The sequence below is a fragment of the Macrobrachium rosenbergii genome, chromosome 42 (assembly GCF_040412425.1).
Source record: "Macrobrachium rosenbergii isolate ZJJX-2024 chromosome 42, ASM4041242v1, whole genome shotgun sequence".
Lineage (NCBI taxonomy): Eukaryota > Metazoa > Arthropoda > Malacostraca > Decapoda > Palaemonidae > Macrobrachium > Macrobrachium rosenbergii.
The window spans coordinates 33,336,523-33,360,379 of record NC_089782.1 but is presented as its reverse complement, the minus strand read 5'-3'; the positions used below and the strand labels follow the sequence as shown (position 1 = coordinate 33,360,379).

At 36.6% G+C, this 23,857-nt stretch overlaps 2 protein-coding genes across 2 annotated transcripts in view; one reads left to right on the top strand and one right to left on the bottom strand.

Moving 5' to 3' along the window:
- LOC136828198 (tubulin alpha-1 chain-like) overlaps nucleotides 1-6,108 on the top strand; it is a 12,207-nt gene extending 6,099 nt beyond the window's left edge. Inside the window, exons 3-9 of the mRNA XM_067086042.1 lie at nucleotides 548-720; nucleotides 1,599-1,727; nucleotides 2,155-2,354; nucleotides 2,658-2,832; nucleotides 3,562-3,714; nucleotides 4,945-5,108; nucleotides 5,903-6,108. Coding sequence (XP_066942143.1) covers nucleotides 548-720; nucleotides 1,599-1,727; nucleotides 2,155-2,354; nucleotides 2,658-2,832; nucleotides 3,562-3,714; nucleotides 4,945-5,108; nucleotides 5,903-6,035 — 1,127 coding nt within the window. The 3' untranslated portion in view covers nucleotides 6,036-6,108. The remainder of the gene's footprint in view (nucleotides 1-547; nucleotides 721-1,598; nucleotides 1,728-2,154; nucleotides 2,355-2,657; nucleotides 2,833-3,561; nucleotides 3,715-4,944; nucleotides 5,109-5,902) is intronic.
- Nucleotides 6,109-12,404: 6,296 nt separating this feature from the next.
- Nucleotides 12,405-23,857, bottom strand: part of LOC136828196 (uncharacterized) — a 221,643-nt gene continuing 210,190 nt past the window's right edge. The window contains exons 4-9 of the mRNA XM_067086041.1: nucleotides 19,657-19,760; nucleotides 18,444-18,599; nucleotides 18,112-18,288; nucleotides 14,873-15,806; nucleotides 14,487-14,644; nucleotides 12,405-13,317 (exon numbers count right to left, since the gene is read on the bottom strand). Of these exons, the coding sequence (XP_066942142.1) occupies nucleotides 13,129-13,317; nucleotides 14,487-14,644; nucleotides 14,873-15,806; nucleotides 18,112-18,288; nucleotides 18,444-18,599; nucleotides 19,657-19,760 (1,718 nt within the window). The 3' untranslated portion in view covers nucleotides 12,405-13,128. The remainder of the gene's footprint in view (nucleotides 13,318-14,486; nucleotides 14,645-14,872; nucleotides 15,807-18,111; nucleotides 18,289-18,443; nucleotides 18,600-19,656; nucleotides 19,761-23,857) is intronic.

The following is a 23,857-nucleotide window of genomic DNA, read 5'->3' as shown; positions in this document are numbered from 1 at the left end:
AATCTTCAGGTTGCAATGTTTGTGCAATCAGTATATTTCAGTCCTGAATGTTTATTGCCTATGCTTTATTTTTCGTCGTTAAAAAAAGATATGGGCCTCGATATTTTTTTATATTTCACGAAACTCTAATTTTACTTAACTCTCATTTCACGAAACTAATTTCACCAAACTCTTATTTCACCAAACTCTTATTTCACCAAACTCTCATTTCACCAAACTTGCATTTCACCAAACTCTCATTTCACCAAACTTGCATTTCACCAAACTCTCATTTCACCAAACTCACATTTCACCAAACTCGCATTTCACCAAACACATTTCACCAAACTTTCATTTCACCAAACTCACATTTCACCAAACTCATTTCACCAAACTCTCATTTCACCAAACTCGCATTTCACCAAACTCACATTTCACAAAACCCTCCATTCCACAAAACTCATCTAACAAAACTCTCATTCCACCCAATCACAACATACCAATTCGAGCACCACAAGAGGCGTATTCATCGCCGTAATGCACAAACATCTCTCTCTTCGCGTTCCAGACGAAGTGCGAACTGGAATGTACAGACAGCTCTTCCATCCAGAACAACTCCTGACTGGAAAAGAAGACGCTGCTAACAACTACGCAAGAGGTCACTACACTATTGGGAAGGAGCTCATTGACCTGACCATGGAACGCATAAGGAAACTGGCTGATCAGTGCTCCGGTTTACAAGTAAGTTGATGACTGCCAAATTTTGGAACTTTTTTGCAAGTGAGTTTTTAGAGGATTAAGCGATGGGAGTTCTTTGATATCACTAGGAAAAAATGAAATGAGATTTATATATTAGAAAAAATGACTCATTTATTATAGATAATGTTTTAAACGAGATGTATTTATTTAAAGTAAGATGACCCATTTATTAAGAAGATAACGTCATTATAGATAATATTTTAGAAGGAAACGATGGTTTGTATCTAATTGATCAAATGGTGATTGATAATAAGCTCAGATACAGAAGAAATATATATATATATATATATATATATATATATATATATATATATATATATATATATATATATATATATATATATATATATATATATATATATATATATATATATGGTATTAGAAGCTGCCTATAGAATCTGGAATGACAGACGTATATGGACGATGTGCTGTTTATTGTTGACAGTGAGGAGAAATCACAGACTGTTGAAAGATAGTATAGATCAACTCGTCATTTGCTCAGTTGATATTAAATAATACTTCATAGATTATTATATTATTATTATTATTATTATTGTTATTCAAAAGATGAACCCTATTCATATGGAACAAGCCCACCACAGGGGCCAGTGACTTGAATTTCAAGCTTCCAAAGAATATTATGGTGTCCATTCGATAAAAGTAACAGAACTAACAGAAGTTGCTGTAAGATTAGTGCCGTTGAATAAAGCTGGGCTCATGCCATCATGCCCACTTTCTTGCACAGCTCAAGAAGCCGTACCGTTAACCTTAAGAGTAAATTCCAGATTAGGAAAGCCCTCGCAAGTATGGCTACCTAATCTCCACGTTCTCTTCTTCCTCCCTTCCTTCCTTTCTCCCAGGGATTCTTGATCTTCCATTCCTTCGGAGGAGGCACGGGCTCGGGCTTCACCTCCCTCATGATGGAGAGGCTGTCCCTGGACTACGGCAAGAAGAGCAAGCTGGAATTCGCCATCTATCCTGCGCCACAGGTATGGGTCACGTAGTACTAGTGTTTGTCTAGTAGACCTATGTTGTTGTAGTTTTATATTTATCTGGCTGTTATTTGCTGTTGTATACTCTTACAGCTTATGTAAACACATAAACATACACGAATGTCTTTTACTGTAATCTGACAGTGAATTACGAAGATAAACGGCCCATAAAAACACTATATGTACGTTGTAACCTTATATTTAGGGTACCAAAAGTCTGTATCCCTGAGCACTGGTGATCAGGGATACAGTTTTGGTATCCTAAATATAAGGTTACAACGTGGATACAATGTTTTTATGGGTCTTTTTTATCTCCGTGTACAAACATACGAGGACATTGTCGTCTACAGAAGCTCGCCTTGCAAGCTATTGGCGTTTTAGGATAGTTCCATTAAAAAAAGAATACTCTCTTTTTGCAATCAAGGTTGCAACCGCCGTCGTCGAGCCCTACAATTCCATCCTGACCACCCACACCACCCTGGAGCACTCCGACTGCGCCTTCATGGTCGACAATGAAGCTATCTACGACATCTGCAGGAGGAACCTCGACATTGAGAGGCCGACTTACACCAATCTGAACAGACTTATCGGCCAGATTGTGTCCTCCATCACGGCGTCCCTCAGGTGAGATTAGGACGAACTGGAAAATTCCTGGAAGCTTTGATTTAAATCGATGTTTGTGATTAGTGGCCAAAAACATAATTTATTCTTTTTGTATCAGTATTTCTATTCGTTTATTTTCTTGTTTGTGTTGAGATATGATCCACTTCAGGACTGGTATTCCCTTTTTTTTTTAACTTTGATATAACTCTCTATAACAAATTCTTGAGCACAGCTTGGCTCAATTGTCTCTCAGATGTGAATCGTGCTGTAGTGAATAGTCCCAAATATGTGTCCTTTATTAATTGATTGATTTATTTATATCAGGTTTGACGGAGCCCTCAACGTCGACCTCACGGAATTCCAGACCAACTTGGTCCCGTACCCAAGAATCCACTTCCCTCTGGTGACTTATGCCCCAGTCGTTTCTGCAGCCAAGGCGAACCACGAGCAGCTCTCCGTCGCAGAGATCACCAGCGCCTGCTTTGAACCAGCTAATCAGGTAGGAGACTTTTGAACCATTTGAACCAGCTAATCAGGTAGGAGGCTTTTGAACCATTTGAACCAGCTAATCAGGTAGGAGGCTTTTGAACCATTTGAACCAGCTAATCAGGTAGGAGGCCTTTGAACCATTTGAACCAGCTAATCAGGTAGGAGGCTTTTGAACCATTTGAACCATCTAATCAGGTAGGAGGCTTTTGAAACCACTTGAACCAGCTAATCAGGTGGGAGACTTTTGAACCATTTGAACCAGCTAATAAGGCGTGAGATTTTTGAACCAACAATTCAGAGGTGAGACTGTTAAACCAGAAATTCAGGAGTGAGACTTTTGTATCAACAAATCAGGTAGAAGACTTTCGAACCACTAAATTAGGCGTGAGTTTTTTGAACCAGCAAATTAGGTATGAGAATTCTGAACCAAGTTTTCAGGTATGAGATTTCTGAACCATCAAATCAGGCATGGCACCACGAAATCTGGTATGAGAACCATTTGTTTTATTGCAGTACCACTAAGTTCTCCCTGATTTATATCTCACTGATACGTCATCCTACTTAATCAGGAATCGAATAAAAAATTAGCATTGGTTATTATGAATTTGATTAAAACATCTTATACTGGTTGAAACTGTAATGTTTTAATTTAGCTTCTACTGGTATCCAGAACAGTGTTTATTTTCCCTCAAGCACCATCTGCCCAAAACCTAACCCCTGAGACCTTCCTTCCTTACAGATGGTGAAATGTGATCCCCGCCACGGCAAATACATGGCTTGTTGTCTCCTGTACCGTGGCGACGTGGTGCCAAAGGACGTCAACAGTGCCATTTCAACCATCAAGACCAAGAGGTCCATCCAGTTCGTCGACTGGTGCCCGACTGGTTTCAAAGTAAGTGGCACTGAGGGTCCATCAAAGGGGATTTGTGGTTTTCTTACTCAAATCCTGAGAGTGGCGTCGCCAGGACTATCACGTTTGTGAAGTGGTTCTTGGTATCCATGGCACTACTGTTTTAAGACTCAGAGATTCATTAGAGAGAACTTTGTAGCTTCTTAAAATCTTCTAATTCCCAGATATTTATGATAAAATTGGGCCATGATAATGGAAGGGTTAAGATTCAGTAGAAACACTACACATTTCTCCGGCAGTGATTGATAACTACTGTTTAAAGTCTCAAAGATGCATCAGTGGCAGTTTTTGATCTTGAATTTTTACTGTCCACATTTATTCATGTTAACATTTGATCATTTTAACAATAATGATTAGGCAATGATAAATACCTGTACTTCTGTTTGATTTAAAACTTTGTGTAATTGACAGCAGTAATAAGTTTGGAAATTTTAGACCCATAACCTAACATTGTGCCGATATGTGGTATTAGAACTATGATTTCAATCTTTAGACACTCATGAGTTGAGAGAGAGAGAGAGAGAGAGAGAGAGAGAGAGAGAGAGAGAGAGAGAGAGAGAGAGAGAGAGAGAGAGAGAGAGAGAGAGAAATGATATTCTTTACACAAAGTTTTTCGTTTGCTGATTTTATTTCCAAGGTTCCCATAAATAGTTGGTACGGAGGGCGACTTTCCCAAATAAGATAACAAACAAAAGGTTAGGTTACGTTAGGTTAGGTTAGGTTAATTAAGCCCAGGTCATGTTAGGTAATGAATGCAATGTTTGATTGAGTTATGTTAGGTTGCCCCCTTCGAATTTAACCTTTAATCCTCCTCGTTTCCGCTACAATTCTTCATATATATCTCAGGAAGGGTAATTGACCCTATTTTTAACCTTTAGCAGTGACATGACCTGACATGACCTATTTCCTAATCCAGCCAGTTTGGCATCCATTTCTCCTTCCTACTGCAGCTCTTAATACCCCTGGAGGAGTAATTGACCATATTTTCAACCTGTAATTTAACTAACCTAGTTTAACCTGGAAGAGCAAGTGACCCTATTTTCAACCATTAGCAGTGACATGACCTGACATGACCTATTCCCTAATCCAACCAGTTTTGCATCCCTTTCTCCTACCTGCTGCAACTCTTAATACCCCTGGTAGAGCAATTGACCCTATTTTCAACCTGTAGCAGTGACATGACTTGACATGACCTCTCCCTAATCCAACCAGGTTGGCATCAACTACCAGGCGCCCACGGTCGTGCCCGGAGGTGACCTGGCGAAGGTGAACCGCGCCGTCTGCATGCTGTCCAACACCACCGCCATCGGAGAGGCGTGGGCGCGTCTCGACCACAAGTTCGACCTTATGTACGCCAAGAGGGCCTTCGTTCACTGGTGAGTGGGGGCCTTGACACTATCATTATCATCATAAACGCCTGGTCATATTTGTCTGTAATTTCTTATGTTAAATTATATATTCAATGCTACCCAAAACTAAATGCCTAAATTCTGGTTGTAATGTTATGTATCAAATTCCACCCAAAACTAAACGCCTAAATTCTGGTTGTGATGTTATATATCAAACTCCACCCAAAACTGAACGCCTAAATTCTGGTTGTAATGTTATATATCGAATGCTACCCAAAACTAAACGCCTAAATTCTGGTTGTAATATTATATATCGAATGCCACCCAAAACTTAAATCCTAAATTCTGGTTGTAGTGTTATATATCAAATGCTAACCAAAACTAAACGACTAAATTCTGGTTGTAATATTATATATCAAATGTCACCCAAAACTAAAATCCTAATTTCTGGTTGTAATCTTAAATATCAAATGCTAACCAAAACTAAACGCCTTAATTCTGGTTGTAATGTTATATATCAAATGCTACGCAGAACTAAACGCCTAAATTCTGGTTGTAGTCTTATATATCGAATGCCACCCAGAACTAAACACCTAAATTCTGGGTGTAATGTTATAGCCTATGTCAAATGTCACCCAAAACTAAACGCCTAAATTCTGGTTGTAGTGTTATATGTTATAATGCTACCCAAAACTTAAATCCTAAATTCTGGTTGTAATGTTATACATCAAATGCTAACCAAAATTAAACATCAATTTCTGGTTGTAATCATATATCAAATGCTGCCCAAAACTAAACGCCCAAACTTGGGACTCTAACAGGTACGTGGGCGAAGGAATGGAAGAAGGAGAGTTCTCCGAGGCCAGGGAGGATCTGGCCGCCCTCGAGAAGGATTACGAGGAGGTCGGCCTCGACTCCTCCGACGAGGTCGAGGAACAGCCCGAAGAATTCTAAGGGCGACGGCGTCTCTGGCAGGGTCTTTGAGGCAGAATGTTGAGTAAGGGCAGAAAATAAATAAGTTTTTCTTGGCTGTGTTTTCTTCGTATTGTTTCTGAAACTGGTATTTGTAACAAGAGCATACCATCAACTCTTGATTACAAGCTGTGATAAGACTCTCTCTCTCTCTCTCTCTCTCTCTCTCTCTCTCTCTCTCTCTCTCTCTCTCTCTCTCTCTCTCTCTCTCTCTCTCTCTTTCTCTCGTGACAAAAGTATGCTGTCAGATACAAGAAGAATCCTGAATGATAACCGTAAATTATTCAGAGGTTGAAAAGATTCGTTACATTTGTTCTTGATTTATTTTTTCTTTTCTCAAAACTGATCTCTTCTTTCTGTATTTCTTATTACCTTCTGTCACTTCTGAAAAATGAACACCATAATATTCTTTGGAAGTTTAAGTTTCAAGGCAATGGCACCTGTGGGTTTGTTCCATATGAACAGGGCTCATCATCTGAATAATAATAATAATAATAATAATAATAATAATAATAATAATAATAATAATAATAATAATAATAATAATAATAATAATAATAATAATAATAATAATAATAATTCCTGCTCAGAACCAGGTGAAATGAATTTTCTTCATTATTCTCCTGTTCATAAACGTAGGTTTTCAGAACAAAAAAATGTAATCAGAAATATTATAAAATGATAAAATTGTCCATTATTTATTTCGTTACTGTTTGGATAAGTGTAATAGGAGTGATCTGCAAAATACTCTTATACTTTGTTACTTATGCGACAGTTTCTAAGCGGTCCAGACAAATAGTTTAGTTACTCAGAGAAAATGTTTCATAGAAAATGAGAAATTTTTGTTGAAGAAAACGTAAGACGCTGTTGGAATAAAGGGGAAACTACTCTAAATAAACTACAACAGACGCTTTGTTGTATATTTTAGCAATGGAGCATTGCACAGATATTTACAAATTGGGTCAGGGCATGGCGTTCGAGATTAGGTTAAGCTAAGGTAAGTCTGGTTAGGTCATATTCCCTCTGAAATGCCTGCTACAGAAAGGCACACGAGGCATACTGTAGCCCTGGGGCATTACTCTGCATTCGCTTGCAGAAGTGTTTACAAGGTATCCGCAATGTATTACAATTTTGCGATCAATATAGAAAAAAAAATCTTGTTATTTATGTCAAAATAGGCATCTCCTGTTGGGTAGAATGCAGTTGTTGTTAGGTAATCATGAGAACGTCAAGAAAATTGCACTATATTGCAGTTTTATAAAATTGTTGGAATTAATGCAAAATTTACCGCTTCAAAACACCAGTCGGATTTTTTCTTCAAACTTGATACAGCCTATTACAGTATTTTGGGCCTGTAATTTTGGATATGGTTTAGCAATTTTAATATACTGTAATGTGGTTCAATGCCACTCAAAATTCGACAAAAACCTAGGATATAGCATTATTAAAATCCTTAAGGAGTTTCCTTAAACCTAGGTAAGGGTAGTATTTTAAATCATTTATCAAGAATATGGCTAAATTTGTAATATAATGTAATTTGCTCGGAATACATAATTGCAGTGCCACTGAAATTTTGGTTCCAAAATAATTATTCGTTCAGACCGGATATATTGCAGTTTTTTGGTCTGTTTCCACGAAAATAATTCCTGTGAGAGGCTAGTGCCGTCAGTGCACCTCACGTAACCCCTTTTATTCCTTTTACTGTATCTCCGTTCATATTCCCTTTCTTCCACTTTACTTTCCACCCTCTCCTATCAATTGTTTCATAGAGCAACTGTGAGGTTTTCCTTCTGTAAAACCTTGAAAACAATTTTGCTCTCAATTAATTTTCAGCGCTGAATGACCTCAAGGGTCCCAACGCTTTGCCTTTGGCATAAATGTTATATTTCCACTCCATTCCACGGAAATGATTACAAAATCAGTGTATGACGATTTGGCTGTAATGTAGGAACATCACAAAATAATTCAAAATTCGTAAATGCTCCATTTTGTTATCACCTTCTTAGTTTCATGGAGTCAAATCGGACATTTCTTAAAACTGGGCAAAACAGAATATTTAATTTTTTTTTTTTGTTATTTGTAGTGATGTGTAATTTGGTTGCAATACTGCAATGCTGCAATATACACAAATTTCATCAAAAAGACTTGTTTTAATGCAGCATGCTGGAATCAACACAAAATTCAATAAGAAAACAAAAACCTGTAGCCCTGTAGTTTTTAATATGAAGGTGGACCTTTGTTTGATCCTGGATGTAATGCAGTAACTCTAGCTACTACTTTTGTAATTGCAACACTGCAATATATTACGATTCTTTCGCATTAGGGCAATTTTGCAATTAATGGAAAATTTGCCTGAAAACCAAGCTGTTGTCATACATTTTTTTTTTTTTTGGAAGAGGGTAAAACTGGCCTTTTCTAAAAATCAAGTATAATTCAGCATTTTTATTCAATAATCAAGAACGTGATTGCAAATCTGCAATGTATTTTAGCTCGTTTGGAACGCAGTAATGTTGCAATCAATGCAAAACTCTATTAACACACCTCTGTAGTTTTAGTGGGTCAAAGTGGAATAACATTGTCATATATTGCAAGTTTGATTCCAACGCATGTATACAGCAATTTGTGAAAATTTCGCCAATACAGCGATATTGTGGCTTTGAAGTTTTCTAAACCGTCAAAATGGGGTCACTTTGGGTCATTTTTTCACGAATCTGACCCTAAACACCAATAATACTCACACCCTCCCACTAAGTGAAGGTTGATGAAAACAATTCAAAGGAATGTTTTTTAAATAAAACAAAAAAACTGATCTTATCGATTTATTTAACGTATTGGTACACAATAAATTACATATATAGAATTTCTACAACAACGGAACAAGGTATGGCCGCAAGCACAATGCAAGCACAGGGGTAATGCAACAGGAGCAGAATACACAGGACAGGAAAAGCGAGGAGATTATTATCAAGTGAAAGTTCAGTATTATTCACAGAGAATTTTTGAGTAATTAGAACATATTATCAATGAATTACCTATTTCTTTTAATGAGCACCTGTTTTTACAGTAATAGGAGGAAGAACTATTAGAGAAGGGTTGAATTCATCAGTGAAGAGTTATGGTCAGTGTTAGCAGCAGGGGCTGGAGAATTGGTACTGTAGTTTTCTTGATCAATGGGAAAGATTTCAATGAAAATGATTTAGAATTATATAAAGGAATCTAAATAAGCTGAGATTCTTTTAACATACGAGAATTGTCTATTAAGGCCAATGTTGTTTACAAGTCAATGATCCCTTTCCCACGTTGAATATAATATCGTAAAGCAGTTTTGTTTTGTGAACTTACATACCCTAGACATAAATAAAAAAAAATAAATAATAAAAATTACAGGTTTTTCTGTATACAAGTAAATTTACGCTTTTAACCACTTAAACCAAATTTTGTAAGAATCACGGAAATAGTAAAATTCTACTTTCAGTTGATGTTTTCAAAGTTCCATCATTATTAAAAAAAAAAGATAGAATTTTCTATTTGTAAAAACTTGCCTTATGAAAATTTGGCCATTAGGCCAAAGCACCGGGGCACGTCCAGCCATTCTGCGTTTAAGATGGAAAGAGGGAAATTAACGTTGAAGAGGCTGGACAGCAAGATGGAAGAAAGGGATTGGGTAAAGGAGGTAAAGTAAAAGATTGAAAAGTTGTTGAGGTTAGGGGCAGAATGGACGCTGCAAATAATCTGTCGTAATGCCTACAGTGTACCGCGCGAGGTGCATTGACGGCACTACCACTCTACGGGGAAGATAGAATTTTAATGACTTATTTATAATTCTCCAGAAAGCATTGTTCGTTTCAAACACGGGACGAACGAAGCGGAATGGTCAGTTGCGGACAGAAATAAATGAATATCAAGTAGATGGAAAGTATATGGTTAGTAGTAGCTGGCGCGCGCGCGTAATTGCGTATAAAAAACATTGATGTAGGATGGTACGTGTGAGTGTGTATATATGTATAAATACATATAGTTATAAATTTGCATATATATACTATATATATATATATATATATATATATATATATATATATATATATATATATATATATATATATATATATATATATATATATATATATATATATATATATACACACACACACACACAAATGTTGTTAGGTTGGTAGTCAAAATAATAGATAAAACGGACACAACCATTAAGTTGCATCAAATCATAACAAAATAAATTATGAGAAATAAATAGAATTTTTTAACAAAGATTTTATTAAACGATTTAGGAAACATTCCAAATAAGTTATGAACTAATGAAATAAATAACTAAATAACTACGGTTCAGTCTTTTAAGAGAATAGGCAATATTGCTCTCATCAATAATATTCAAGGATTTATTATGCATTATTTTCGCTGAAGTTCGTATTTAATGAATAATTGTTTAACAGTATTTATAATAATTCTCTGGTGTCTTTTGACACTGATATAATAATAATAATAATAATAATAATAATAATAATAATAATAATAATAATAATAATAATAATAATAATAATAATAATAATAATATTGATTCATCAACTGTTATTATGATGTTTTGGTGTCGTTGGACACTAAAAAAGTAAAAAAATAATAATAATGTAATTTGATCATTCATGAACATGGCGCAAGCTGGTAGCAGAGGGAGAAAGCAAGAAAAAAAAAAAAAAAGCTTATCTACACAAACGTAAGAAAGCCAAAATGATAAGATTTTATAAAAAAAAGAGAGACAGAATAATAATGCATGAATAAGACGAGTGAAGTCAGATATGATATTTAAAAAGAAAAAATACGAGTGAAGTAAGATACATTTAAAAAAGGAAAAATACCTATCCTAATCTCATCTTGGGGCCCAATATGAACCAAACGAAAAAAAACCCGACTATGGTTTTTCGGGCGTGGTTTAGACTATATATATATATATATATATATATATATATATATATATATATATATATATATATATATATATATATATATATGTATATATATATACATATATAATATATTATATTATATATTATATATATATATATATATATATATATATATATATATATATATATATGAAGACAGATAGTTAGAGAGATAGATACCTATTGAAATGAAAAGTAATACTTTTGAAAATGCTGAAAACCTTACCAAAACGGACATATATATATAAATGCATTTTCTTTGCCAAATCACTATCAATAAACAATGGAATCAGATATATATATAGCTTTCTTGTCCTCCCTTCGAAAAGCTCATCAAGGTTGGAAAAATATATATAAAAAAAGATAAAAGTCTCAAGAAAGCAGGGTATAGATAAGTCTGAATAACGGTAGGGAAATTATATAAAAAAAAAAAGAGAAATGCATCAAAGGTAAAAAAAAAAGAAGCAAGAACTTGTTCCTAAAAAAAACCTTACAGACAAGAATAAAACCAGTTTCCGGAAACAGATGACGAGTCGAATAAACAAAGTGAATTTTTCACTTTCAATCGTCTCTACTCTCTCTCTCTCTCTCTCTCTCTCTCTCTCTCTCTCTCTCTCTCTCCCTCTCTCTCTCTCTCTCTCTCTCTCAACCGTTTTCGTCTCGTAAACTGTTTCTGTTGCCTGCGTATGACAGCATTGAATCATTCCTACGTCTGACTAGCACCATACGATGGCGAATTGGATAACACGTATCAGGTTGAAGTTAAAATTTTCCCTGTAAAAGGTTCATGTGTTTATTTTCCTGCGCTAGCTGTTATGTCGATGAAGATGAAATTGTTTATTATCTTTTTTTTTGTAAATATAAAAATTTAATGAAGTTTTTTCTTTATTTAGATAGGTATTGTTTTTTTTTTACGCTCGCTACGGTTAGGGGTTGGGTAACCAGAATCGATTTTAATCAATAATCCACAAAATTGAATCAATACAATGATTGCAAAAGAGATATCTTCAGTAACTTCCACACATTAAAAGTATCCATCACACATCAGGCAACAAGTTACATTTAATATTTACAACTAAACTGAAGCATTATTCATGTCTGTGTATAATTACATATAATACTTTTCCCCCAACGTAAGTTCTCACCTAAGGATTAAATCCCTTTGAATTATAAAAAAAAAAATAACATTAAGTGCTTGCCGTCCATATAAAACTAAGTAGCTTTAACTGTTTATATATATATATATATATATATATATATATATATATATATATATATATATATATATATATATATATATATATATATATATACATATATATATATATATATATATATATATATATATATATATATATATATATATATATATATATATATATATATATACGCTAGGAGTTTACGTGTCGTACAAAAATAAAAATGGGCTCTTTTATACACAAATATATATATATAAGAAAATTTGAATGAGCTTTGTCCAAGTTTTTAACTCTCACGGGACTATGTACAACCGCCAAGGCAGCTCTGGTAAAACTTCAGGAGTCAAGGAATAAGACTGAAACTGAACTGAAACGTGTATGGATGAAACTCAGCGAGTTTCAAACAGCGAATGAAAACGTATTTGATAACTGTTATGAATAAATGCACAATTGAGTCGATTAACATACCTGTCTTGGGAAAAAATCAAGGAATAAGATTGAAACTGACCTGAAACGTGTATGAATGAAACTCAGCGAGTTTCAAACAGCGAATGAAAACGTATTTGATAACTCTGTTATCAATAAATGCACAATTCATTCAGTATGCATTGTTTCGAGTCGATTAACATACCTGTCTTGGGAAAAAACCAAAGAATAAGATTGAAACTGACCTGAAACGTGTATGAATGAAACTCAGCGAGTTTCAAACAGCGAATGAAAACGTATTTGATAACTCTGTTATCAATAAATGCACAATTCATCAAGTATACATTGTTTCGAGTCGATTAAGATACCTGTCTTGGAAAAAAAAATAACAGGTAGACCCTATCAGAAATCAAACATCATTTTCGCAGATTCCTTTCTCCCTATCGGATACAACCTCGTCAAAACGACCCTTTTAAAGTATATAACTAGTCATTTTTACTTCCTTTCGTACTTCGTGCTCTCGGGAATTTCGTAAATGAAGGCGTTCAGCGAGTAGAACCTGTCGGCGTGGTCGCAGGAGAAGTTGTACCACCAGTCGCAGACGAAGTACTGCTGGTTGAAGATGGTTCCGTTGGGACACAGGAAGGAGTCCTGCCGCCCGTCCTCCTGGCAGATGTGGAAGGTCTGCAACAGAGGAGTGGAATGTCAGTGGAATGTCAGTGGAATGTTATTGGAATGCGAGTGGAATGTCAGTGGAATGTGCATGGAATGCCATTTGAATGTGTGTGGAATGCTAGTGGAATGTAAGTGGAATACTACTTGATTGTGAGTGGAATGCTAGTGGAATGCCAGTTGAATGTGAGTGGAATAACAGTGGATGTCAGTGGAATGTGAGTCGCCAGCGGAATGTCAGTGGAATGCTAGTGGGATGTGGGTGGAATGCCAGTGGAATGTCAGTGAGTTTCTAGTGGAACGTTAATGGAACGCCAGTGAAATATCAGTGGAATGCTAGTGGAATGCCAGTTGAATGTGAGTGGAATGTGAGTGAAATGCCAGTTGAATGTGAGTGGAACATCAGTGGACTGTGAGTGGAATGCCAGTTGAATGCGAGCGGAATGTTAGCGGAATGCCAGTGGAATGTCAGAGCAATGTCAGTGGAATGTCAGTGCTCGATGGAATGATTAGGTAAGCAGAATGGTTGGGAAAGCGAATGGAATACCTACGTCCGATGGAATGTCTGGAAAAAAGAAAGGAATGATAGCCTTACATGAGAAAAACTGATAATTTAATGACTGAAAAAGTGGAATGTCTGGAATCGAAATGGAACGGAATGTTAGCTGTGAGTAGAATGTCTGGTAAAGCGATGATATGTTTACATGGAATGGAATTTCTTGGAGGGCAAAATGTCTGTGAAAGGAATGAAATATTGTGCTGAATGGAATGTCTGTAAAAGGAACGGATTTTCAGCATTGCATGGTGTGTCTGGAAAAGGAATGAGTGGAAAATAAGAGGGGTGACAGCTCTGAATACAATGTCTAGTAAAGGAGGAGGTTTGGAGGAGGAATATAAATATTAGCGCCGAGTGGAATGTCTGGAAGTAAATGGTAAATCAGCAATAAATAAAATCTGGAAAAGTGACAAAGTCTTTGCATGGAACAGAACGTCATGGAAAGTAGAATATCTGGAAGAGGAAAGGAAAATATGTAGAATGAAACGCCCATGAAAGGAGAATGTTTGGAAAGGGTAACAGAATGTGAGAATTGAATGAAGTTACAAAACAAAAATGAAAATTTTAGCTTTAGACGAAATTACTGGAAAAGGACTGGAAAATGGAATTTTCACGGGAAAGTTACCTGGCACCGAGACTCCGTGTCGGCGTAGAGCCCCGGATGTTCCTGCGCAGAGCAGGTAAACGACGTCTCTGGAATATTTCTGTAGTTGGGGTAGTCTATTCCAGCTTCTCCTGGAATGGCCTCCTCGTCGTATTCCAGCGGAACGTAGATGTTAGCATCTGGAAGATTCCAGATAGTGAATATTCAAAGAAAGGTGTGAAGATCATCTTCTGTAGCCTTTCATTTAGAATTATGTTTTATATTTGCGACATTTATATTTTCACCAATAAGCCAGAAATGATCTCTGGTAATGATAAAGGACATAAATTTGATAACTTTATATGTATATATATATTACCTACCTGAACAAAATACTAATTACTCGATTGAACAAAATCACTAATCACCTGACTGAACGAAATCTGGCTGCGCCGGAGCTGTCACTGTAGTAGTTGCGCCTCTATTGTGATAGAGGGAAGAGGGCGCCCTGTACGCTTTGGTCGAGGTACGGTACACCGGAGAATCACTAGGACTATTGGTCACGGCGCTGAGGTACTGCCTTCTCGGGGCGCTACCCAAGGACGCCCTGTCTCCAAATGATCTAGAACTAGCACTAGGACTAGCACTGGGGCCAGGACTAGGGCTAGGAGCCCTGGTAATAGGTGCTGCTGACGTGGTGGACACCGTGGGCGGCGTGGGCGTGCGGTAGGTCGATTTAGGGGCGGCAGTTGGTCTGCGAGATCTCGAAGTCGTCTTGGAGATCCTGGAAGACTCAAAACCTTGTGGCCTTCTCGAGATCGGTCTCTCGGGTCTACCGTAAGTTTGCTCCGGGAGTGCGGGGGCGGCGGTGGTTGTTGATGTCGTAGTTGAAGGGCGGGAGATCCTCGTGGGCGTATTGGAAGTGATACGGTTTGGGTTACGGGTCGTGGGCCTCTGGCTCGGGGTCTTGTAGGAATTAGAGGGAGGCGCAGCAGTTGAACCGGCTGTGGGAGCCGGGGTGGGGATGGGAGTATATGCTGGTCTGAGCTTCACGTTCTTGCTGGGAATGCTGGTGAGAGCTGCAGGGGTTGGGAGGGCTCTTGTAGTAGGAGGTCTTGTAGTAGGAGGTCTTGTAGTAGGAGCTCTTGTAGTAGGAGCGGAGGTTGTGGTTGTAGTTGTAGTGGTTGTAGTGGTTGTTCTGGTTGTGGTGGGTAGGGGAGCAGGTGTGGTATACCGAGCAGGAACTCTGTTGGATGGTCGACTTGGGGCCTGTGATGGCCCCGAAGGGGAGGACAGAGACAAAGTCGAAGGTTCTCTCACTCCGTAAGACTGTCTGCTTACAGTAGCTAAGTTCTGGAGGGCCTGTGGAATACGCCGTCATTATATAACAGGAAAGAATGCATAATCTGTGAGGGAATCAAAAGGTATTCGAGTAGAAGGTGACATTACCTCAGTATTCTAAGTATATTTGGTTGCTCGAGATTGATCCCTAGGGAATCTGCTCCTCATCAGGAACAGTCAAACAATCTATTGTCAACATTTTTATTCCATAGGAACGTTTCTGCTTTAACACATTAAGCCATTTTAAACCTAAACAGAGGTGAAACACCAAAATATAAAATTATACACTAGTTAAGTACAAATCAAATAAAGTTCACATTCGAGAATAAAATATTTGTTTTTCATTCCCGAGTGTGAACTTCCTTTGATTTGTACTTTACTAATATATTATTTTATGTTTTGGTGTTTTGCCTCTATTTAGGTTAAAAATGGCTCAATGTATTGAAGCCGAAACATTCCTATGGAATAAAAATGTTGACTATAGGGCTTGTTTGGCTTTTCCTGATCTAAGTATTTGTTTTTGTCCCATTATAATCAGTCATCTCTAATTTCTAGGACTTTTGCCCAACAAGAAAGCCCTACCTACCCACAGTTTTTAGACAGAGAATCATATGCCATTATGAACTGTCTTTAACTACAAATTATTACTTATATTCATGTGGGCAAAATTCCTCTGTACATACATTACTGACAAGTGAAAAGTGAAAAATGTAAGTTATATACTCTGTACACTGGGAAATGAATTACACATTGATTTGATGATTAAGCTTGGTTATACCTGACTGATGCCATATCTATCACCATTAAAGTCTAACGCATATCTACAACCATTCACACAAAACACACACACACACACACATACACACACACACACACACACACACACACACACACACACATATATATATATATATATATATATATATATATATATATATATATATATATATATATATATATATATATATATATATATATATATACAGAAAGCACCTTCAAAAGTACCTTACCTTGCAGATCTTACCTGTAGGATGACTTCGCCTTCATAGCCAGCTGAGGAAGGAGCGGTGTACTGCCTTTGTAAACCCCGTAGAATAACGCGTGATAGCGCATTCCATTTCCTACTACGAACATTAGGTTTCATAAACTTTTACCTGTTTAATTTCAAACTCGGCTCTACCTCTAAATTTCAGAAGTCTGAAGAATGAAGCACCTTTTCCTTAGGTATGTGATAATGCTTCAAATTACCTATTTTAAGATTCATTTATGTTTTATTGCCTAAAATTTCCTAAATTAAAGCAACTTACGTTCATATCTCTACTTTATACCACTCAGGAACCAGGTTTCATTAGGATGGTACCCTAGTTTGTTCAATAACTGAAAACAAATCTATGTCAGAAGTCTGAAGAATGGAGCACCTTTTCATTAGGTATGTGATATGCTTAAGAAAATCTTATTTTAATATTAATTTATGTTTTTTATCTAAAATGTTTAAAATAGCAAAGTTTTTCACCTGCTTAATTTCAAACTGTTCTATTTCAAAATCTCGCAAGTCTGAGGAGTTGAGTATTTTGCCTTATGTATGTGATAGTGTTTCAAATTGCCCATTTTAAGATTAACTTCTTTTCTGTTACCCAAAAACTTCAAAATAAAGCAGTTTACATTAATTTCTCTATTTTATAAAAAAATTCAGGGACCAAGGTTTTATTAAGATGAATCTCTAGTTTGTTAGATGACTATGAACAAAAATATAAGTAAACCTATTTATTTTACGTGGCTGACTTTACAAAGTTAAGCAAAGCAAATGAATGAGGTTTATTCAGAATGAGAAATTCCTAAATTGGGAAAGTACTGTACATTAACATTCGAAAGTATGATATGAGGACTTTAATTGTTTACATATCAATGAGGGTAAATATATGGAGCTAAGAACGCCTTATCTAAAAAGCATGTGTAAATATATATCTATATATATAGATAGATAGATAGATATAGATATATGGATATATAGACAGATAGATTAATAGATAACTCAGTTAACTGAAACGATGCATAATAATTAATAATCCCTTCTCAGAAGAAATTAACACCTGCAACATGGTTGAAGCGCAACACACGTATGTTTAAACATGAAATAAATAAAAAAAAAAAGTATTTCAACACGATTTATTACAATACACATCCTTCTTCTAACCCCTATTGGTAATCAACTATTAACAACAATACGTCTGAAAGGCGCGCGGCCTGTCAGCAAACAAACAAACAAACAAGAAAATCATTTAAAAATTCATTGTTTTTTGTTTTCAACAGGCTTACTCGTCATTACCTGGGCTCCGAAATTTTCGCTCTCCCGATCTATTAACGCTATGATTTCGCTGATGTCCCCGTGACCATGGCCGTCACCTTCGTCGGAGTGTTCCTCTGATCCTGGGGAGTGGGTATGGTCGTCTAAGTAGTAGTAGGAGTCTGTGAGATAGGATGGGCCTGGAGGCTCGGTGATGGCCTGAAGAAGAAGAAGAAGTAGATGACTGGTTAGAGAATCTTGGTCACAGAGAGTAAATCGAGAGCATTTGGTAGAAAATTTTTTCACGATACTTTCAAGAGAATCTCTGTTCCCGACAGTGAACCGGGAGCATTTGGTAGGAGTCTTCCACCTACCTCCGGAGCAACGTGACTGAGGACGCCCCCGGGGTTGATGGGTAGTTTATCAGTGGTCGTGGTAGGCTTCGCCGTCGTCACAGGCATGTCCAGTTTCTTTCCAGTTCGGTCGCCTCTTGGCTCGAAGGAGCCTCCCTCCAGCTTGATTCCGAAGTCCTGGAAAAGCAGTGGAGTTTCCAGTATGAAGGATTTTTGTTTTTTTCTTATGATTTGGTTGTATCATCACCAGATGTCTGTGTTACATTTTAGGCTCCCAAAGGGGTACTATAATTCTGATTTTAGTTAGGAAGGGTTTTGAAGTGAAATGAGATAATGTTACGCCTATATATAAATACTATAATTTTAATCCCAGTTTGGAAGGGTTGCAAGTGAAATGACAGTGGTACTCAAAGAGGTACTATAATCTTAATCTTAGTTTTGGAAGACTGGCAGTGAAATGAGACAATGTTATTCAAGAGGGACTATAATTTCAATCTCAGTGAAATGACTATGGTACTCAAAGAGGTACTATAATTCTAACCTCAGTTTTGAAGGGTTGCAAGTGAAATGACAGTGGTACTCAAAGAGGTACTATAATTTTAATCTCAGTTTTGAAAGGTTACAAGTGGAATGAGATGATGTTACGCCAAGAAGTACTATAATTTTAATCTTAGTTTTGAAGGGTAGGAAGTGAAATTAGATGAAATGAAACAATGTTACTCAAAGAGGAACTATATAATTTTAATCTTAGCTTGGAAGGTTGGAAGTGAGCAAAGAGAACGAATGGAAAATGAAAAGCAGTAAGGAAACCAGCTGGGCCATATGAAGGCACCTTGTATTGAACCCACGGTGTACCCTCAAGACAAGATGCAATCAAAACACTGTCTTGTTCACCCGGTAATCACCATATCATTGCCATTGCAATATAAAGCGTACATTAAAAAGTAAATTATATACTAATAAGCACTGGGATACGATTTTCATATTTAAAAAAAATTCTAGAAATTCACCAAGGCTCTGATAAAGATAAAAGGCTTTCAGTCATTTCTCAACTTGTTTCCATAACCTTACGTATCAATTACATACTATTTTCATATTATGCAACAAAAATGAAGCATTCTAGAGAAATTAACTAAAGCTCTCATAAAAAAAACTTTCAATCAGTTTCAATACTCTTTCCGCAAAGTTATTAATTAGACAAAGAAACACCTACAGAATACACGATAAAACATACCTTGAAATCTTCAGGCAAAATTGGGAAATAGACTGGAGATTTCTCTTGCAGAGAAGCCGCCGGCCCTTCGTTGCCAGTGGCCACGCCCACCAGGGCACATATAGCTGTAGAATTAACAGAACATATTAGAATAATGTTTGATTACTATTGCGTGCAGACTACACACACATCTACAGAAATAGTAGAACATGTCAGAAGGCGAGTGAGTGCTCATGCGTGCAGTGTGTGTGTGTGTGTGTGTGTGTGTGTGTGTGACAGAGAGATTTTGAGATCTTAACTTAATACAGTAAGTGATAGCAACTGTACTACAAAAACCTAGAGCAGTGTTAGTTATATTATTATTATTATTATTATTATTATTATTATTATTATTATTATTATTATTATTATTATTATTATTATTCAGAGGCTGAACCATATTCGTATGGAACAAGACCAAGGGGGCCACTGACTTGAAATTCAACCTTTCCAAAAAATGTGGTGTTCATTAGAAAGAACAGGGTTGTTTGTTGCATAAAATGTAGTACAGTGACAAACATCCTCTGTACTCTTCTTGGCCTGACCTAGCTGTTTTTACTAGGAATACAGAGCACGCCACTTTTTCTAGGGGTTTTGTCGTGGCTGCTTCTAAAATGTGGAATAGTTTGCCGAGTGCAGTTGTGGAATCTTCTGATTTCCAAATATGTTTTAAGCGAGGAGCAAATTCATTCCTGCTCTCTGATGCTGACTTCTGCTGAATTTCAGGTGTATCGGTTTTATTTTCTATTCCTTCATACTTATTTATTTAATCACCTATTCCTATAACTTCTCTCTCTCTCTCTCTCTCTCTCTCTCTCTCTCTCTCTCTCTCTCTCTCTCTCTCTCTCTCTGCAGACTGATTTCAGCTTTGGGGCCCTCTGAGGTTTATAGTCTGTTGATTCTGTCCATAAGGGTTTTCAGCTGAAGAAAATTGGTTCAGATATCACATGATATGTCTGCAAATCTTTATTTTTCTTCTCAAGTTACAACGCGAATTTGAATCGTCTATTATCTTCTTATTGTCTTCTGCATTGAAGTCAGCAATAGAAATACACCTGTCACATCTACCTTTCATTATCTCGAAATCTCGAATGACTGAAAGCACTTAATCACTTAACTGTTTAAGACATAAGGTTATCTACTCTGATTATTTGACCGAGGCTGAACACTATATATCCCCATGCGGTGCACTGTAGGCATTACTCAAGGTTCTTTGCAGCGTGCCTTCGGTCCCTAGCTGCAACCCCTTTCGTTCCTTTTGCTGTATATCCTTTCATATTCTCTTTTTTCCATCTTCCTTACCACCCTCTCCTAACAACTGATTCATAGTGCAACTGCTTTGAGGTTTTCCTCCTGTTACACCTTTCAAACTTTTACTGTCAATTTCCGCCTCAGCGCTGAATGACCTCATTGGCCCAGTGCTTGGCCTTTGGCCTAAATTCTACATTCAGTTCAGTGCAATTTAACACAATATGCACATAACTGACAAACTTTAATATATTTAAACGCCTCACCTTCAGTCTTATCCAGGTGAACATTGCTCCAGTATAATTTGAGTAAAATGTCAACTTAATGTGTCTTATTTAACCACAGAAAATTGCTATAATAGCTCATTTTAATGAGTCAAGCTCTTGAGAAAAAAAGGCTGCATTGCAAAATACCAAGAAATTAGTTATAATTTGCCCACGCGAATATTTTTTTCCAACTTTTACTTTCTTCCTCTAATTGGTTTATAATATTCAAAATTATTTTTCAGATTCTGGTAAGAGTGGCTTATAAACATCGGCTGTGGTTATGGATTTGAGTCTTCAAAGCTGAAAGAAAGGTTGGGGGAGGAGTTCAGTGCTAAATCCTTCAGTCAATACTGACCAAGTGGAACCAAAACCTATACCCATATTAGCAAGTAATTACGTCACACTTTAACTCTCTTAATGTTAATGGTTGTATGCATTGCCTAATCAGTAATGATAAAACATATAATCCATTCATTTCATAACACTGTAAATAAGACAATTCTCAGGAATAAGTAAAACAAGGCAATTCTTAGAAATAAGTCAAATGAGAAACTCTCAGAAATTAGTCAAATGAGAAATTCTCAGAAACAAGTAAAATGAGAAATTCTCAGAAATAAGTCAAAGAAGACAATTCTCAGAAATAAATATAAAGTCTCAGAAATAAATAAAATGATAAATTCTCAGAAACAAGTAAAACAAGGCAATTCTCAGAAATAAGTAAAACAAGACAATTCTCAGAAATAAGTAAAACAAGGTAATTCTCAGAAATAGGTAAAACAGGTATATATATTAAATCAAGGAAAAACGAGTTTTTATAAGTTCTCACAAATCGGTAAAAGAGGAATATTAAAAGAGTAAAAGAAATCTTATCTCATAACTGCAATTTTAATTTGATTTGTTATGAAGACCATTTTAATATCTATAGATTTATAATGGAATTTATGCTTGACTGAAGGCCGATACTTTCATTAGGAATATTGTCTTTTAATCAGTGACTTCATGTAGTAACACATTTGCCTCAACCGTGACCTAATGTCATTAGACTCTAGACATCTGATTGACCGACTGATTTCTATGACCTGGCGTTGCAGCATGTATGGTCACTGACGCCTCCTTCTCTGAGGGAAGAAAAATTTTAGTTTGCTGCAGGGAGATTCGGGTGGAAAGCAACGCACAAACGCGTATGCACACACAAACACAAACACACACATACACAACCAAGCTATTGTTGTATTACTTCGGTTGCGACGATAGTGGAAATAGAATCGATATTGAAAGCTTGTCTATAACCGGAAGCACGTGGACGCAGCTCGAAGCCAAGCCGGTGGCAATCTCCTTCAGCGGTTGCCTTAGATATTTCATCGACTTTTCCGCGGGTTAAAAGGAATTCTCGTCAAGGAAACCCGTGAGAGTTAATTGGTGCAGACAGCTTTCCTGTGAATGAGGTCCACGTGTATAGCTTGGGGGCCGATTTAATCTACCTGCGGCCGATTGAATACCATTTTAACCAGAGCTAGAAACGGAATCTATGTCTCTTAATCATTGACATGACTTTGGCTTCTATGAAAGTCGTTCCAAAGAGAACGAGAATGAGGTCGATATTAAATAGTCTGCCAATGTTCGAAATTCAAACTCTTAGCTCGACTCATCCCGAAGAAAGTGGGAATGAGGTCGACATTAAAAAGTCTGCCTATGCGAGAAATTAAAACTTTTATCTTGAGGCTAAGTGCATGACAGCCTTACAGAAGCTGTCATTTTTTTTGTATCATTACAGCTGTATTTTTACACACTTCCTGTACACCTCAAGGTTTCTTCCTTCTGCAGCTGAGGGCAATGGCTACGAACCTGTCCTTTAGCAATCACTTCCACAAAGGTCTGTTCACTCATGCATGACAACCTGACGAGTATATTATACCTGCCATAGATTACACCCGACCGGATACTTGCAAATTAACCTGGTCTACTAACTGGTGGCGTCAAGCTGGGCGAGTTTTTGGGGCTCTGAATTATTTCTTCATATATTTGTGACTGCTTGTGCGAATGTTTATGCAAAGAAGTGCATTGTAGTCGGAAATTCCCACGCAGGTATATGTGGTACTTTTATGTGTGTGTGTGTGTGTGTGTGTGTGTGTGTGTGTGTGTGTGTGTGTGTGTGTGTGTGTCTCTGGAAATTCAAAAAAACATTATTTGACTTCTTGTTGTCTTAGGTAACTTCAGAATCATGCGGGTTTGACTTCTAGATGTGGAAATCTGTTCTGGTTAATATCCATGATTGATTCGAAGATATCAGACCTGATATAAATATATTTGAAGTCTTAGCTTTCCCCAGTGACCTTATTTCCTACTGGTTTTCGTGTTTTTTTTTTCTTAAAACCATTTTATGACCTACTGAATCGTATAACCACTTTTGATTTCACTTGTGATTTGTAGAGACAGGGAATTCTTTAATAGTTACTTCAAATGTAGGTTTCATAATAGGCTATATGTTTCTCCACATATCATCATTGCTTTATCTTTTATTGCTAATGACTCATTATCTTATCTATAGTAGTGAAACATTTTCTTGATAATCAAGATAAGGATTCGGTAGACTCTTAAATTACCTTTATCTTATCTACAGCAGTGAACCATTTTCTTGGTATTAAAATATGAATTATGTAGAATACTCA